We start from the raw sequence: 18,273 nt of genomic DNA on the forward strand, positions 1-18,273 counted from the left end.
GGGCCACATAAAAATAAGGTAGTGTCTTCTACTTATTCAGGAGATGCCTTGATGCACAGATGTACATGTGTTTATGAATTAAAAGAAAATAACATTTAAATAAAACCTCAAAAACTGCCCAAAAGAATCTGTGAGCTTACAAAATGTTGATGGTAGTTGAAGCTACAGAGCGAGTGGGTTTTTTAAAAATAAACAAACCCAGCTGTGCTTCCACACTGCAGGTTTAGTGTGGAATTGCTATACTTCGTTCACTCAGGCCACAGCTAGACCTATGGTTTATCCTGGGATCATCGAGGGTTCGCCCCTGCCGGAGCACTGAATCTCCTGTGTGTCACCTAGATGAACAGGTTCAACCCCTGGATGATCCTGGGATAAACCTTAGGTCTAGCTATGGCCTCAATTTTTACAAGATATCCACATAATGCCATCATCCTTATTTTTGCTATGATCTTTCGATCTTTTGTCAAATTGCAGAAAATCTAGTTTTTTCATGAAAGTGGAAGAGAAATGCACAGGTGTAGATATCTTTAGTTCCATTTCTTTTTCTTTCTTTTGATTTTCTTTTTATAAAGGGTGGTGTATTGATGTGAGCAGTAAGGTATCAGAAAAATGAACTAAGTACAGCACAGCACACACTCATTATAACCTTGGTGATGGGTGCCATTTTATGAGCCCATTTTTTTAAAAAATTACACAATCTTTTAATTATTACTAAAATGTTTTTTTGCTAGAATTTGTTTAAGTGATACAGAGCTATAACATCACAACACCTTAATGATATAATGCTAATTTTTATTAAAGATCACACTTCTGTATAACACGCACATTCATATCATTAAAGAAAAAACCTACGATTTACAAAACAACGTTAAGGCTCTACAGTTTTCAACCAAGCACCAAATTAATAATAATAACAATAATAATAATAATAATAATAATAATAATAATAATTTTATTTGTTACCCGCCTCTCCATTCTGATCGAGGCGGGGAACAACAGCAAGCACAAAATACATAAAATATTGATTAAAAACATAGTATACATTGTTAAAACTCTCCCCCCCCAAAAAATCCTAAAAGCATACTAAAAGCATCCTAAAATTCCACTGGATAGGCCTGCCAGAAGAGATCAGTCTTTATAGCTTTCTTAAATGCTAAAAGATTGTTAAGTTGATAAATACCCTCCGGGAGGCCATTCCACAGTCTGAGAGCAGCAGAAGAGAAGGTCTTCTGGGTAGTTTTGGTTGGCTGAAGGAAATTCTTCCCAGAGGACCAGAGTGTCCGGGGTGGATTGTACGGGAGAAGGCGATCTCGCAGGCAGCCTGGACCCAAACCATGTAGGGCTTTAAGGGTGATAACCAACACTTTATACTTCACCCAGAAATGAATTGGCAGCCAGTGAAGAGATTTTAAAACTGGTGTAATGTGGTCACCCCTAGGTGTACCAGTGACCAGCCTGGCTGCCATATTTTGAACTAGTTAAAGTTTCCGGACTAGGCACAAAGGTAGCCCTATGTGGAGCGCATTGTAGAAGTCAAGCCTCAAAGTTACCAGTGTGTGCACTACTGTCTTTAGGTCTTCCGACTTTAGGAAGGGGTGCAGCTGGCGTATCAGCCAAAGCTGATAGTAGGCACTCCTGGCCATCACATCTATCTGGGCTGTCATTTGGAGCGATGGATCCAGAAGCACCCCCAAGCTGCGAACACAGTCTTTCATGGGGAGGGTAACCCCATCCAGAACTGGTTGACACACCTCCAAACCCAGCTTAGGGTCTTTGACAGTAAGCACCTCTGTCCTGTCTGGATTCAGCTTCAGTTTGTTTTTCCTCATCCAGCCCATTACCGCCTCTAAGCATTCATTCAGAGGAGACACACTATCCTTATCTGACGCTGTTGTCGAAGGCATAGAGAAATATATTTGGATGTCATCAGCATACTGATAGCACCCCGCCCCATGCCTCCAGATGATCTCTCCCAGCGGTTTCATGTAAATATTAAATAGCATTGGGGAAAAGATGGCACCTTGTGGTACACCACACAGCAGCTCCTTCTTTGAGGAGCAGCTATCCCCAAGCATTACCATCTGGAACCTACCCGAGAGGTAAGACCAGAACCACCAAAGCACAGTGCCCCCGATTCCCAATCCCGTCAGGCATTCCAGAAGGATACCATGGTCGATGGTATCAAAAGCCGCTGAAAGGTCCAAAAGTACCAGCAGGCTAAAAACTTTTCTTTTTCCTAAAGCTTTTAAAACTTGATTTTGTTCTGACTTTTATACTGTTAGTTTTACTCTACCCTGTGCCTGTTTGGTGCATTCTCTCCCCCTTCTTATTGTTTTACTATGATTTTATTAGAATGTAAGCCTATGCGGCAGGGTCTTGCTATTTTATTGTTTTACTCTGTACAGCACCATGTACATTGATGGCGCTATATAAATAATAATAATAATAATAATAATAATAATAATAATAATAATACTCAGGCAAAGATCATCCGCTAAGACACCCATAGTGGTCTCAACTCCGTATCCTGCTCTGAAGCCAGTTTGAAATGGGTCTAGAAAATCTGTGTCATCCAAAACTGCTTGGAGTTGGTTTGCAACCGCCCTCTCGATCACCTTGCCCAGAAATGGAAGATTTGATATTTGTGTATAGTTATTAAAGTCCAGGGTCTCCAGGGAGGTCTTTTTTAGAAGCGGCCGTACCACCGCTTCTTTTAAGCATGATGGAAAACTCCCCTCCCGGATAGATGCATTAATAATATGTTGTAATTGCAATCCAACTGCATCTCCTCCCTGGACGTCCAGCCACGAAGGACAGGAATCGAGAGGGCATGTTGTCCTGTTCACTCGTCCAAGCAGGGTGTCCAAGTCCTTGGTACTCACTAACTGAAACTGATACAGTGTAATCCTACTCACAGAGTTGCTGGACACTCCATTGTCAGCTTCTGTTATAATGAGCATGTCTAAGTCGGCTCTTATCCAAGAGATTTTATCTGTGAAATGATCATTAAATGTATCACAGTGAACTACCAAAGGCTCTAAAGTCGGGTTCAGGGGGGAAGGTGTCTGCATTAGAGCCCTCACCACCCTGAACAGTTCTGCTGGATGTGAATTCGCAGACACAATGCATGCAGAGAAGAAAGCTTTCTTCGCTGCATGTATTGCCACCCCATAGGAACGAAGATGTTCTCTATGTCGGGAAAAGCAGGGAAATTGGGAATTAAGCCTTAACGCCACATCCTCCCTAAGGAGGCAGAAAGTGCAAGTGAAATTCTCATTCTCGCAAAGCAGATAAACCATGAGGACAGGATAGAGAATATGATACGCAGATCTGAAGACCAGGTGATCATGGATCCAAAGGAAGGCTTAAAGAGAGCTCCGCTGAGTTCTACACCCTGCTTCACCAGTAAGCAAAAAAGCAAACTGGCCTTGGGGATGAGGCCTAACCAGAGCCGAATAGAGGGGAACCTGTACATCGCGTGATTTGGAAGCGATACTTCTATTAATACAGCCCAAAATAGCATTTGCTTTTTTTGCAGCCACATCACACTGTTGGCTCATATTCAGCTTGTGATCTACAACAATTCCAAACTCCTTCTCGTTTGTAGTATTGCTGAAGCCAAGTATCCCCCATCTTGTAACTGTGCATTTGGTTTCTTTTTCCTAGATATAGAACTTGGAATTTATCCCTATTAAATATCATTCTGTTGTTTTCAGCCCAGCACTCTAGTCTATCAAGATCACTTTGAAGTTTGTTTCTGTCTTCCAGGGTATTAGCTATCCCACCCAATTTTGTGTCATGTGCAGATTTGACAAGCGTTCCCTGCTCCTCCTCGTCCAAATCATTAATAAAAATGTTGAAGAGCACTGGGCCCAGGACTGAGCCCTGCGGTACCCCACTCATTACCTCCTCACAGTTTGATAAGGTTCCATTGATAAGCACTCTTTGAGTCTGATTCTGAAGCCAACTGTGGATCCACCTAATAGTTGTTCCATCTAGCCCACTTTTAGCTAGTTTGTTAATTAGAATGTCATGGGGCACTTTGTCAAAAGCTTTGCTGAAGTCAAGATATATGACATCCACAGCATTCCCACAGCCCACAAGGAAGGTTACCAGATCAAAAAATTAGATCAGATTAGTCTGACAGGATTTGTTCTTGACAAATCCATGTTGGCTTCTAGTAATCACTGCATTGTTTTCAACATGAGTACAGATTGACTTCTGTATAATCTGCTCCAAAATTTTCCCAGGGATGGATGTCAGATCCCAGTGTCCTCCTTTTTGCCCTTTTTGAAAATAGGGACAACGTTAGCCCTCCTCCAGTCGTCCAGCACCTCACCCGTCTTCCATGATTTCACAAAGATAATAGACAGCAGTTCTAAGAGTTCTTCCACTAGCTCCTTCATTACTCTAGGATGCAGTTCATCGGGCCCTGGAGATTTGAACTCATTCAAAGAACTTAGGTGTTCCTTGACCATTTGTTTATCACTCTCAAACTGCAATACTGCCCCCTCAAGTTGTGCTTCACTTTCTCCAGGGGGGTCATAGACCCGCTTTTGGGAGAAGACTGAGCCAAAGTATGAATTGAGCACTTCAGCTTTTCTTTGTCATCTGTTAACAATTTGCCATCCTATTTAAGCAGCTGAACCATCATTTCTTTCATCTGTCTTTTACTGTTCACATATCTGAAGAAAACCTTTTTATTGCTTTTAGCATCCCTTGCTAATCTCAGCTCATTCTCAGCTTTAGCCTTCCTGACGCCATTTTGGCACTTCTGTGCCTCCTGTCTGTGCTCTTCTTTTGTAGCCTGGCCTTCCTTCCACTTCCTATATGTATCCTTTTTTGTTTTCAGGTCATCTCTAAGATTTCTGTGGAGCCACATTGTTTTCCTCTGTTGTCTTCTATCTTTTTTCCTTGTTGGAATTGTTTGTAATTGTGCCTTTAAGATTTCCTTTTTTAAATACTCCCACCCATCCTGCACTTCTTTTCTCATTAGGCTTATTTGCCATGGGACCTTACTTATCATAGTTCTGAGTTTTTTAAAATCAGCTTTCCTAAAATTCAGAGTTTGTATATGGCTACATTCAGCTTTTGCTTCCTTTAAAATCAGGAATTCAAGTATGACATGGTCACTTTCCCCCAGAGTTTCCGTAACTGCAACTTTATCCACTAAGTCATCCCTATTGGTCAATATCAAGTCAAGGATTGCCGATCCTCTAGTTCCTTCCTCCACTTTCTGTAGGAGAAAGTTATCACCCAGGAATTTCTTGGAAGGGCCACTTTTGGCAGTATTTGTCTCCCAACAGATATCAGGGTAATTGAAGTCCCCCATCACTACTACATCAAGACTTCCTTGAAACACTGGCAATTTGATACCCAAAAGATTTACTACCTTGTTAGCTGCTTGTGTGTATGAATTAGTGGGTTTAAAAATATATATTTTGCCACACTTTCACACCTTATTAAAAATCTGGGGAAGTGGGACAGTGGTCAAATCTTCCCCACTAATTGACAGGAGAATACAAATGACTGTCTTACTAAGTGGTCACATGCACACCATGATACATTACCATTTGGTTGCTTTTTATTTTAATTTTTTTTATTGTGAATAACAACAAACAAAACAGAAAATACATTGTGAAAACGGGGGTGGGGGGTGGAACCATAGATTGTGTATATAGAATTATCATCATTTCCATCATATAAACTGGGGGGGGTGAGGGAGAGAGTTATACAAAGGTTTCAAGAAAAGCAGACCAAATAGCCGTATATTTATGCTTTTGCAAGTTGTGTCTATATAACACTCGTCCAAAAGTTGATAATGTTATTAGGTTCTCGATCCATTGCATTATAGGAGGTGTAAATTTGTCCTTCCATTGTTGTGTGTTTTCTGTCTGTCTCTACCTTGGATCTTCTAGCAAACTGCAAGCCAGCAACCACAGTGTCTGGTTCTTCCCTTTTATTTTACTCTGCCATTTATTGGATTTGGTGGTGAATAGCCAGCCTTTACTTATTTATAAATTTTATGGGCGTTTGTGGAGCCCTTTTTCTTGATTCTGCAGTGATCTTTTGTTTTAAAAGTCCTTGTGGACATAAACACCTCAAGTCAGAGCTGCTGTCAGGAAATCACTAGGGATCACTTATATGGCAGACAGGTGTGAATTGTTGGGCACACAGAGTCATGTTGCTGTTTGATACCTACAGACTTAGAATCATAGAATCATAGAATAGCAGAGTTGGAAGGGGCCTACAAGGCCATCAAGTCCAACCCCCTGCTCAATGCATCACAGTGCTTGGTTGTCTTACGTGTTATTCCAGTGGTAGGCAACATCATGCCTGTGGGAAATAATTTGCCTTGGACACCTTTCTTGGTGTCTCACCCCTCCTACTTTTTAAAAAGAAAATTAGCACATTTTCTTATCAACACTTGGGATTGCTGTGGAATAAGTTTCCCTTGGTGCTGAAAAGGAGCTATGGGTTATTTGGCACTTATCTAACCCTCAAACAACCCCTGGTTTCATGCAACATAGCAAACCATGACATGCTGGGTGCCCATGTGCACCATTCAAAAATGGTGCTTGCATGTGCCTGGCATGACATGACAGCCCCTGTGGGTAAATGAAGCTATCCGGGCTGTTGTATCATGTCAACCAGGTCATTGTCCTCAATCCAAAGCTTTTCAGTGGAAGCGGTTCATATGGTCCCTTGCTAGTCTCCACATGTGGAATAAGCATGTGATAAAACTAGTGATATTGTCAAGACATGCATTTCTGGGCTGAGTGTGAGCACCAAAGAAGAGCTGAGCATTTTGAACCCAACTTCTTCTCCAGCTTGGATTTTAATATGAACTGGAAGAGAATTTCCCCGTTGTTCTCCTCCCTCCCACCCCGCTCCATGTAGCCTATCCTCAAACTCACTCACTCCCCACTCTCAGACCCCATCAATTCCTCAAACTCTCTCCCTATTTCTCATGCCACTTACCAGGCTGGAGGCAGCGTCACGCCAGCTCTTTCCCTTGCACCACTTTCCTCTCTGATGCCTGGTGCACTGTGGAGTAGCACACCAGGCCAGGCTGAAGTAACCCCTCAGAAATGGAGCTTCCTTTGTTTATGACAGAACTTATTATAATGTGTATACTAGAAAAACTGGTGCAAACAGAATGTTATGAGCTGCTAGTTCTGTCATTAATACATTGCAGGAGGCTTTCTTGCCCGCCTGCCCACTCGCATTTTGGTTGCCATACATTCTCTGGTGCCCAGTCCACACTAAAGGCCATTTCACATACACATATTCTTCAATCTTCTATTCAAGCATTCCATTTTATTTGACACATGTATTAAATTGCTATAATTTGGAAGGCAGAGAGTGAAGCCTTTTGTTTTTAGCTTTCTGATCTGGCAAAATGTTCAGCACTTGCAAGAACCCAAGTGCCCAAGCTGTCTCCAGGTCAACCCAATATATATTTTAACAGAAAGAATACGCTTTTGAGAATTAAGTTAAATTTTAAGGGGGGGGAACGTACATATTATGTACAAAAGCTTGTGGAAGAGGGAGAGAGAAGGAGAGATTTCCATACATTTTTTAAAAAAGCGATTTGTTCCAAGGTACCAACAGCTCTCTCTCTCTCTCCTCCCCTGTGAGTTAACCCCACCCTCCTCTCTTGCACTGGGCTATTTTGGGCTGGCAGTGTGTGAGCCAGAGCTCTGACAGATGAGCACTCTGTAACACAACACAGTACCACAGCACTTGTTGCTCCCATGAACCGTTATAAACTGTAGCAGTTTCTCCTTGTTCTTCTTTTTCTTTCTCAGTCTATAGGAAATTTATTTTCTCTGATAGAGGAAGTTTCAAAAACAGTAAACCGATGGCTTAGAGGAGGTGAAGAAAACATTGCAGGCTCTCGTTTTATATAGATTAAAGAAAGTATAGCGATTGTTGAACTGGAACCTTCCGTTGCTTTGCGTTGTAAGGAGAGCACCTCCTTGCCTGTGGAGGTCAAAAATGACAGACCCGTCTCCTGCTAATGGAGAAGAGAAGGACCCTGAAATTGAGCTCTTTGTAAAGGTAGGTGAGACCTTGAAGTAACTCTCTCCATTTAGCTGGGCTTTTATTGAATACTCTAAACTCTCCTGCTGCCCAACGGTGCTGACTTTAACAGCCGGGTGTTCTCTTGTAAGTGTTTCAGTTTTGCACTTTTGTTCAGCAGCTGATATTAGAACTCTTGTTTCATGCTCTCGCTTGTTTCCCCTCCTGCTGTTTGCCCTCGTCTTTGTTGTCTACAATGCCATGTCCTCACGCTGGAGTGCCAGGCTTGCCACAAAGAACCTTGCTCTCCTCTTTGAATTGTGCACTGGATAGAGAATGCAGAGCTCTGAGGAAGAACGAGAGAAGCTGGGAGGGTCACATTCATATAAATACGAAAAGTACGAACTATGATGTGGAAACCTCACCTCTCTCATTTATATCTGTAGTCTAACCCATTTGAGCACAGAAGTATAGTCAGATTTTGGTCTCATATAGAACTGGTTCACACATCCATGTATGAACCAGCTTGATATTTATTTATGTTTACTACATACTTAAAAAATGGTATTCAAATGTGTGAACCGACTCCACTGCAGAGGCAAAATTAACACTTTTGGGGTAGGACTGTACCTCCGATATCCATTGACACGTGCAAGTCTTCACTTGCTCCTGCAGTCCTTAAGTGAAAGCTGCCAGTCAAATGTAGATGCAGAGTATGTTTAACAGTTTTTGATCCCACTGTTCAAATAAAATATACTAGGGTGGCTTACATACAAAATATTCAGTAAAAGAACAATTTGAAGTGGAGGTAAGAACAAAAATGTGGTCATGCAGAATCCAGGAAAAGTGTGTAAGATGTGTGATATCACTTAAACGCACATGCATTTGTATAGATGTATAGATTTGTATAGATTTGTAAAGATGTGCTGCTGAAATCAGAAAGAGATCTGCTGCGCCACACAGAATGGAACCCAAATGGCCGGCACTTTGTGAACAGCAAATATAACGCAAGAACATCTCTCAGGGTACGTTCAGATAACCATTTTATCACGCTGTCAATGCAGAAACCATTTCCAGAAGTGTCAGCTCAGAGACAGGTCTGGTTCAGATGCTCCCCTCCTCAGAGATAGTTGTTACTACCTTGGTTAATGCAGTTTAAAATTCTAAGCCTCTTCTTTTACTGACATAAATATGTTAAAGAGAAAAGGCTAGAATAGCTGCATGAGGCCTTCTCATTCGTAGTGCCAGGAGCCCTTTGTCTGGCAGCACCTCCACAGCTGTTTGTAAACTGAATGGTTCTGAACTATTACCTCCAGGCTCACCACCCATCCTTCTATGAAAAGGCGTTCTGGTACCTTAAAGATGTCCACAGCATTGTAATGCGTGGAACCATCTCTCCTTCCACCCCTTCACTCGCTCCCTCCCCAAATCTGCCCCAGCCTTGGAACATGGGAAATACTAATAACAGATAATGCTTCGGATCATAAAGTGCAACCCCTTGTTCCTGAGAGGCAGGGCCACTCCTACGACTCAAGTACAAATACTCATGAACAAAATATTCATGCCACAACATCAGGTCAGAGATTGCCCATTTTGGTGCCTGAGGCTGAAAATCCAAATGATTGCCCCTGCCTTTCATGGCAAAAATATGACAAACAAGATATTTGAAATTGGCTGTTGTTTAATAGTCTCCCAGTATCTGCCACCTGAAGCAGGCTGACTCATCCTAGGACTGGTCCTGTGACAGGTGTGCACTGGCAGTTGCCATTTAAATCATTCCCTTTGTTGGCATATATGTGGAAGCTGTGATCAGGAGAGGACTGAAAAGCAGCTTCTTTGTATTTTTGCAATGTGCAGGGAATTGTTTGTCTGGGGAAGCATTCAATCATGCAAATCTCCCATCCGAAATGGTACAGCTGAGAGACACAGATTTACCAGGTCTGTGGGAAGATAAGATGCAAGGACTGTGCTTTTTGCTGAGTATTATATCCAAGTACAAAAAGGATGCTAACCATGAGGCGCAAGCTTCACGGTCAGGGTATAGAGGGACAGGCTTGGCCCTCTCTTATGAGAAATTCAACCCAAGGGAAGGAGGGAGCCTTTTGCAAAGGTTTGATCTCACTAGACTAGTTTAGGAAACATAATGTATATGAATAATCCTGAACAGATACAGACAGCCACTGTAGTTAATTCTGAAAGAAAGGGTTTTGGCAGATGCAGCCAAATGGCTCAGATCTTCTGATTTGAGTGCAAATTGAAAGGGCGGCCTCTTTCAGTTCCATTCATATTATTCTCAGTGAAACATTATTTTGTTTTCAAAAATATTGATATTCCACCTTTCTGTCCTACAAAATAGGTTTGGCTATTGGAATTTAATCATCATCATTATCAAGAATTATTATCAATAGCAATTGTAATTAAGTTAAATAAGAAAAAAACAAATGCAAAACATTGGCAACAAATTTGTACAGCATAGCTAACACACTCCTATGATCCCCGGTAGATGCGGGATTGAATCCTCTTGTACCGCAAACATACACAACCTGCAGGTAGTAGTGCTTTTGACAGGAAACACAAACAGGGAAGGGGCAGACATTCAGCTTCACAGCTCACATGGCTGAATGCATGGATGGGGAACCCAGAGGTGCCCCTGGAGATGGTTTCTAGTTCTGCTAGAGGACCTTAGCTTCTGTGAAGGAAGGAGCTTTTGCCAGGGAGGAGGGAGGGAGGAAGGGAGGCACTAGGACAAGCAATGAACAGGCACATCAACATGCTCACCCCAGGAGCAAAGCTTGGATGTGGTCACCTGGCACACATGCATATATCTGAGATGGCACAGTGCCAGAGGCAGGTGGCGTGGACCACAGTCCCATTTTGCTAATGGCCTGGCTCTTACATACCTCAGGATGCCTCCCATAGGCCTTGGTTGGTTGATTTCATTTCTATACCGTCCAATAGCCAAAGCTCTCTGGATGCTTCAAGTGTCCCAGCAGACCTTGTCCACCCTCTCCTCTAGGCGACTTTACGCAGCCCAACTGCTGGTTTATCCCATCAGCAGTAACTAGGGGGATGATGAGCTGCCCCCCCCCCCCCGCCACTCCCTTCAGCTTGCTGGAGTTGAAGTAGCCAGAGTTTGCATACAATACACAGACTGAGCCCAGGATTGGTGCGGTGATGCAGCCCCTATGTGATACTTCACATGCAAGTATCATTCTGAAAAGAGATGAAGTGAGCAATAAGGGATAGTGAGGTTAGGGCTTCCTCTCTGCTAACTTGCCTAGAACAAGTAGGTCGGCAACCCCATAGCGCAGAGGAATAGCTGGAAGCACTCTGTTCAGTGCTGCTGGTCATACTCTGGGCTTCTTTAGTGGCCCTGTGTCTTTACCTGACTGTGGTCTTTGGAGACAGAGTAAAGGAAGACAGGCAAAGAGTGCTATGCCCCATGCGCAGCAAGTGCTTGTGAGGAAATATGAGAGAGAGAGAGAGAGAGAGGTGTCTGGAAATGCTGGCAAGTTCAGACTTATTTCAGAAGAGTTGGGTTTTCTGTGGCTTAATTTATGATGCTGAAATCGGGAAATGGAGTGAGAGACACACAGGAGGCTGACGGCGTTGTCAAAATGACCTGCAAATATACATGAGTGGCCAGTCATGAACATGCTCTAAAATGCTTGTTTAAAGGAGCTTATAGTTCTCACCTCCTTCTCTTGCTTACTTGTGTTGGATACTTATAGAATCATAGAACAGCAGACTTGGAAGGGGCCTATAAGGCCATCGAGTCTGACCCCCTGCTCAATGCAGGAATCCACCTTAAAGCATCCCTGACAGATGGTTGTCCAGCTGCCTCTTGATTGCCTCTAGTGTGGGAGAATCTATTTCTTCTGTTCTTTATATATATGAAGTTATATCCTTCATATATAAACCCTTTATATATGCTATATTCCAGTCATGGGAGTCATCCCACCAAGTTTCAGTTATACCTATCAAGTTGTATTTGCCTTCATGTATTAAGAGTTCAAGTTTGTTCTGTTTGCTTCCCATGCTCTGGGTATTAGTATATAGATGTCAAAGACCATGTGCTTTATAGTCTGTAGTCATTCCTACAATGTAGTCATTCCTACATTGTTGTGGACACTATTTGGGGGCACTATTGGAGCTGTTCTCTGTGTTATGGTGCATGGGCCTTCATCTGTTGTTGCCTTGAAGTTTATGTCTCCCACCCCCGTAAGATTCAGTTTAGAGGCCTCCTGATCAAGTTCTTCATGCTGTGGCCAAACACATTCTTTCCAGCCCGTGTGAGGTGCAACCTGTCCCTTGCCAGCAGTCCATCTTCCACGTAGTGAAGCCCATGGTCCCAGAATCCAAAACTCTCATGTCGGCACCACCACTTTGTCCCTCTGTCCCCACTTTTAGGAGTGGAGATCGGTGCTGGGTCTGGAGTACCTTGCAAGGGTAGAGAGGCAGTGGTACTTGGTTTAAAATTAGGACTGATGATAATGTTCTTCTAAGAGTGTTGAAGAAGTTGTGGAGAGTTCTAGAGGAGCAAAGGTTTTCACAAAATTACTCCCTGCTTACCTTTTGCATTGTTCTGCTCTCATGATGCCAGTTAGCTGGCAAGGCACCATTTTTTTTTCTGAGAGAGAGAGAGAGAGAGAGAGAGAGAGAGAGAGAGAGAGAGAGAGAGAGAGATGGAAATAAGGATCCTGCGAGTTAAAAGCAAAAGCAAAAAAAAAGGCATCTCTAATTTTGGAGTCAGGGGAAATTGGCCATGTGCTTAAAAGAGTGATTCCCTACTGCTACATTTAAGACAAACAAACATCAAAGATGTTTATTGGATTTTATTATGTTTTGTGTGTCAAATCTAATTGCAACAGCCCTTCTGTTGAAGCTGCAAAGCCATTTTTTTGTAAATGGGCGCCCATTTAGCTTTTCCTACACGGCATTGAAAAGTGACAGTGTAATATGGCATGGAAACAAAATTGCTGCTATTTTAATGGTACATATTGCTGGTCTACTGGTAGCTGGTACTAAAGCAAAAGTCAGGAATAATGTTCCTAACATTTGTCTTTTAATTTGAATAAAGCAGGCCAACACGACTTGTGACATGCTGTGCTAAATGCAGCCCAAGAGACATTTCATGGCAACCCAGCAGGATCTATTTTTGCTGCCTGCCTGGTTTGTGTAGGGATGTTGTCAAGCCCCAGTCAAGCCCCGCGTTACATGGGTATTGAACTGCCATTGAGTTTGTGAGTCACAGGTTGTGCACACCTTGACCAAACAGCAAGCAATTGAACAGAGTTGAGGTGATAAGCTCCTTTTCTTGATAATCCCTCCCCACATGGACCAGCCCATCATCCCAAAATGAAAGTGGTGCATAAGTGGATATGTTCTGAGAAGTAGATATTGACTGGACATTGACTGCATGTGCTGAGCTGCTGCTATAACTGTAGCATCCTCTTTTTGACAGCACTGCTGAATCTTAGGACTGAGGCTGGTTCATCATCTACACCAAACCAGTGGCACTGACAGGCCTATAGGTACTATTCCCATCACCCTCAGTAGTCCTATGCAGCATTACATTGGGTTGGGGGGTTGAGCGAGTGCCAGACGTTCAACATTCGGTCCTGGATCTTTTGGGGATTGTCTACAACTGTGAGGAATGGCACAAGGGAGCATGTATTAGCAAGCAGCTGTGGATGAGCCCAGAAGAAACCAGCCTGGTTGGCAATGCCCTGGGGCTATGATAATGAGCTTCATCCACGCTCATTACTGGGCACTCACAGATTCCTTGGAGGTTCCTCACATGACATCGTCTGCCTCTCGTGCCCCTTCCAGCCCTTCTGGCCTTCCTTGTGCTGCAAGAAAAAGCAGAAAAAGTCCGGTTGCTGCTCTCTCCTGCTGTGTGTGGGAGAAGCAGCATGGTTACAAATCCCTGACTGAATGGGCCTCGGGCTCCTTGTTTACTTCTTGTTTTCAAACAGGAAGTAACTGAGTGATGACGGAGAAGCAACGGTAGCCAGCGTTTCTTCCTAGGTGTGATGGAGCTTAATGTCTATAATAAAGAATGATAGCTGAAAAGTAATACTCCCCATCCTTTCCCACACTATAGCTAGAGCTACTGCTTTATAGTGGCATACTGAAGTGCACTGTTGAGGTACGTTACGCACTCCATATACCGCTTTCATAGGGCTTATTTAAATGAGCAATTTACAGCATGCTTGTTACTGGCCTCTCACAGATGTTTGTAGGTCATTTTGAAGACACCATGAGTTTCCTGCGTGTCTCCTGCTCCTTTTCCCGTTTTAGGGTTAAAAAAAAAAACACCTCAGAAAACTGGACACTTCTTAGATATGGGTTTGTCAGGATTTCCTGCCAGTTGCTGGCAAGGCTGTGCTAGAGGGCATTGGCCCATTGAATTCTATGGGCCATGTGGTCGCTGCTCTCTGTGTAATTCTGCTTGTTTCAAATGTGGAAGAGAATCAGAAAGAAGAACCTTGGTAAGGAAATGTGATTTCCCCTCGTCTGAAAGTCCTCATAGTGTTATTTGCTGCTTTTTAGTCCACATTATCCAAAACACTGTAACAAATGTCATTGTGTGTCCTACAAGGTATAAATGCCCAAAAGGGCATTACCATGATGGGATCGTAATGATTTGACACAAGGTGTTGATCTAGCCTATGTTTCAGACACCATCATAATGTCTTGATATTCTCACCCTAAGTGGGCCTGCTTTGGGACACCTCAGCTTAGTTTTGCTAGGTTTAGTCAATTGACTGGTCGAATATTGCCAACTGACTTCCAATTATTTGACCACGATCAAATATTCCTTGAAGGCCAAATATCAAAAATTCCTTGATTACCTTTTCTGTTTCATTATAGAGTCATTTGTTGCCTTGTAGCCCTGCAGCATCAGCACTCAAGGGAAAACCTGGGAGCGTAGCAAAGCTTTGCTCTCTGCCTGCCATAATTTTAGGCTTCTCCAAACACAAGCAGCCATCAGCTGCAAAGGCCTCTGTCTAGAGAGGACATTGTCAGACTAGGACTAGCTGTTATTATTTATTAGACTTCTATCTCTCCCTCAGCTCAGGACAGCATACCCAGCCACCATTTCCCATTTTATGCTCACAAGAACCTTCGGTCTACTCTCGCTGTCTTGACTTTCTTTCTAGTAACTCTGCTTTGGATCCACTTCAATCTGGATTCCGTCCTCTGCATTCCACCGAAACAGCCCTTACTAAGATCACCAATGATCTCCTTACTGCCAAGTCTAAAGGCCATTATTCCGTTCTTATTCTCCTTGATCTAACTGCAGCCTTTGACACGGTTGATCATGATCTTCTCTTAGATTCCCTTCATGACCTTGGATTTTGTGGCTCTGTCTATAACTGGTTTGCCTCCTATCTAGCGGGTCGCTCTTTCAGTGTGTTGGCTAATGGCAGCTCGTCTTCCTCCTTTCCCCTTTCAGTAGGGGTTCCGCAAGGCTCGGTGCTTGGCCCGTTGTTGTTTTCCTTATACATGTTGCCCTTGGGCAAGCTTATTCAATCTCATGGCCTCCAATATCATCTTTACGCCGATGATACACAACTATATCTGTCATCTCCGGAACTTTCTCCTGATGTTCACGATCGTATCTCGGCATGTCTTTCAGATATCTCAGCTTGGCTGCTTCATCGTCGTTTGAAACTCAATATGGCAAAGACTGAATTGCTCGTTTTTCCTCCTAAACCTTCTCCTCATCTCTCATTCTCTCTTACTGTCAATGATGTTACGCTTACTCCGGTCAAGGAAGCTCGTAGCCTTGGCTTTATATTTGACTCCTCGCTCTCCTTTATTCCTCATATTGAGGCAGTAGCTAAATCTTGTCGATTTTTCCTGTATAACATTGCCAGGATTCGATCATTTTTGTCTGTCTCTTCCGCCAAGACGCTTGTTCATGCACTGGTTATTTCACGGTTGGACTACTGCAACCTTCTTCTCTCTGGCCTTCCTTCTTCTCACATCAGTCCGTTGGTTTCTGTTCACCACTCTGCCGCAAAGATCATCTTCTTGGCTCGCCGCTCTGACCATGTTACTCCGCTTCTGAAATCTCTTCATTGGCTTCCAATTCACTTCAGAATCCAATATAAACTTCTCCTGTTAACCTTCAAAGCTTTTCACGGTCTAGCTCCTTCCTATCTCTCCTCTCTCATCTCACACTATTGCCCTGCTCGTGCTCTTCGCTCCTCTGATGCCATGTTTCTCGCCTGCCCAAGGGCCTCTACTTCCCTTGCTCGGCTCCGTCCATTTTCTTCTGCTGCCCCTTACGCCTGGAACGCTCTTCCAGAACATTTGAGAACTACAACTTCAATCGCAGCTTTTAAAGCTCAACTAAAAACTTTTCTTTTTCCTAAAGCTTTTAAAACTTGATGTTGTGCAGACTTTATACTGTTAGTTTTACCCTACCCTGTGCCTGCTTACCCTACCCTGTGCCTGTTTGCATTCTCTTCCCCTCCTTATTGTTTTACTATGATTTTATTATAATAAATAAATAAATAATAATAATAATAATAATTAGATTGTAAGCCTATGCGGCAGAGTCTTGCTATTTACTGTTTTACTCTGTACAGCACCACGTACATTGATGGTGCTATATAAATAATAATAATAATAATAATAATAATAATAATAATAATAATAGTCAGGCTGAGAGAGAATGACACCAACATTAGCTGTCAAGCACTGCGGCTGTATGGGAATTTGTCCCAGTCCTTCCTAGTCCTAGTGTTGCCATGCATTGCCATTCTCTCTTTCTCTCTCATTCACACACACAGATGAATAAGCATATGAACATGTGAACCGACAAACATGTGACTAAAGGGATCTTTACTAAAGGTGCGGCTTGCACACAGCAGTATACTCTTTCTAATAGTCCTAACCCAGGTATTATCTTCATGGTGCCAGGTTGGTGCTGCCTCCCTCCTTGACCCCTCACTTTCCCTCCCCTGAGGCGGCTTCAAGTAATCCTGACACTGAGGAGGGAGTGTGGGGTTCCTGAGTGGCCGTCTGGGCCCTGAAGCCGCCCCTGCTCTCTTCCTGGTAGAAGGTGACCAATTGCTGGTCACCTTCCATCAGGCTCTGCCCCTGGGTTGACACTAGATTGGCCACGGGGTGTGAAGTTACGTGACGGTAGCACCGTGTTGAAGTCGCTCCCTTTGAAAAAGCTGGAGTAAATTTCCGACTTTTTCAAATCAGAGCATTGCGGGGAAAGCCCCACGGGTGGCTGTGAACCTGCACCTGCGTCGGCTAACTGACGGGACACAGATCCACAGCCGCAGCGGGGCTTCACCCATGCATAGACAGCCCCCCAGAGAAAGACAGAGATTGGGGAAATTGGCATTTGCCAAATAACTAGTGGAAGGAAGCATTATGGAAATGCCAAGGCAGGGAATTGGGAGGCTATGAGCATCTCTACACCAAGGGAAATCACATTGTTTGCCCAAGGCTGTTGTGGTTCCTGGTTCTTGGCACGATTGATATGAGCTGATTACACAGGAGGAGAGGGGCGACAAGGTGGAAGATCCTGGTGTTTCCCAGGGCCCCTTTAAAGGTTTGACTCGAGGGAGCGCCTCCCTCCCTCCCTCTCCTGTGCGTGTGCAAAGTAGGAGAGGTCTTGATTTCTTAGGTTAACTTGTGCTGTGTGTGTGTTTCTTGCCGCCCCCAGGAAAGCCAGGACTTACTTCTGAGTAGATGCAAGATACTGCTGTAAATCTGCCACCCGAGGCACACCTACTTGGGAGTAAGCCCCTTAAACACAATGAGACTTACTTCTGAGCAGACATAAGACTCTTAGCTCACTTACTTGGGAGTAAGCCCCACTGAACTTAAAGCTTTTCTTTGATCTATTTTATAATGGAATAAGCGGGGAAGGGGAAGCTGCAGGAGACATCCTGGCTGATGCCGACATCGTCAAAAGGACCGTGAACTTCCGTGAGTGCCCAGCCCCGGGCATGCTCTATTTTGCTTGCGTCCAGAGAAAGTTTGAGTGCTGTGGGGACAATGGTGGTGTGTGATTAGACTCTCCCTTCAGACCTTAACGCTGAGCATGCCAAGGTCGGAAGTGGAGCGGGTGTGCATGAGGCCATTGGGGGAGGGTGGGGCTTGTTTGCATGCCCCCTCTCCACTTTAAGACCACATATGTTTACCTGAAAGGGGCTTACTTCTGCCCTGGTCTGTTTACCTGTTCGTTACCCGTTTTACTTTTAGCTTTTCTGT

General features: G+C 43.6%; 1 protein-coding gene across 3 annotated transcripts in view; it reads left to right on the forward strand.

Moving 5' to 3' along the window:
• Positions 1 to 18,273, forward strand: part of CLIC5 (chloride intracellular channel 5) — a 313,960-nt gene that overhangs the window by 217,490 nt on the left and 78,197 nt on the right. For 2 of the 3 annotated variants that reach the window (XM_063115947.1, XM_063115945.1), the window contains exon 1: positions 7,920 to 8,064. The exons of the other annotated variant lie outside the window; for it this stretch is intronic. In XM_063115947.1, the coding sequence (XP_062972017.1) occupies positions 8,002 to 8,064 (63 nt within the window). In that variant the 5' untranslated portion in view covers positions 7,920 to 8,001. Of the gene's footprint in view, positions 1 to 7,919; positions 8,065 to 18,273 lie in introns of those variants that run through there. 3 annotated transcript variants of the gene reach the window in all.

This window comes from Elgaria multicarinata, chromosome 2 (genome assembly GCF_023053635.1).
Source record: "Elgaria multicarinata webbii isolate HBS135686 ecotype San Diego chromosome 2, rElgMul1.1.pri, whole genome shotgun sequence".
In the NCBI taxonomy this organism is placed as follows: Eukaryota; Metazoa; Chordata; class Lepidosauria; order Squamata; family Anguidae; genus Elgaria; species Elgaria multicarinata.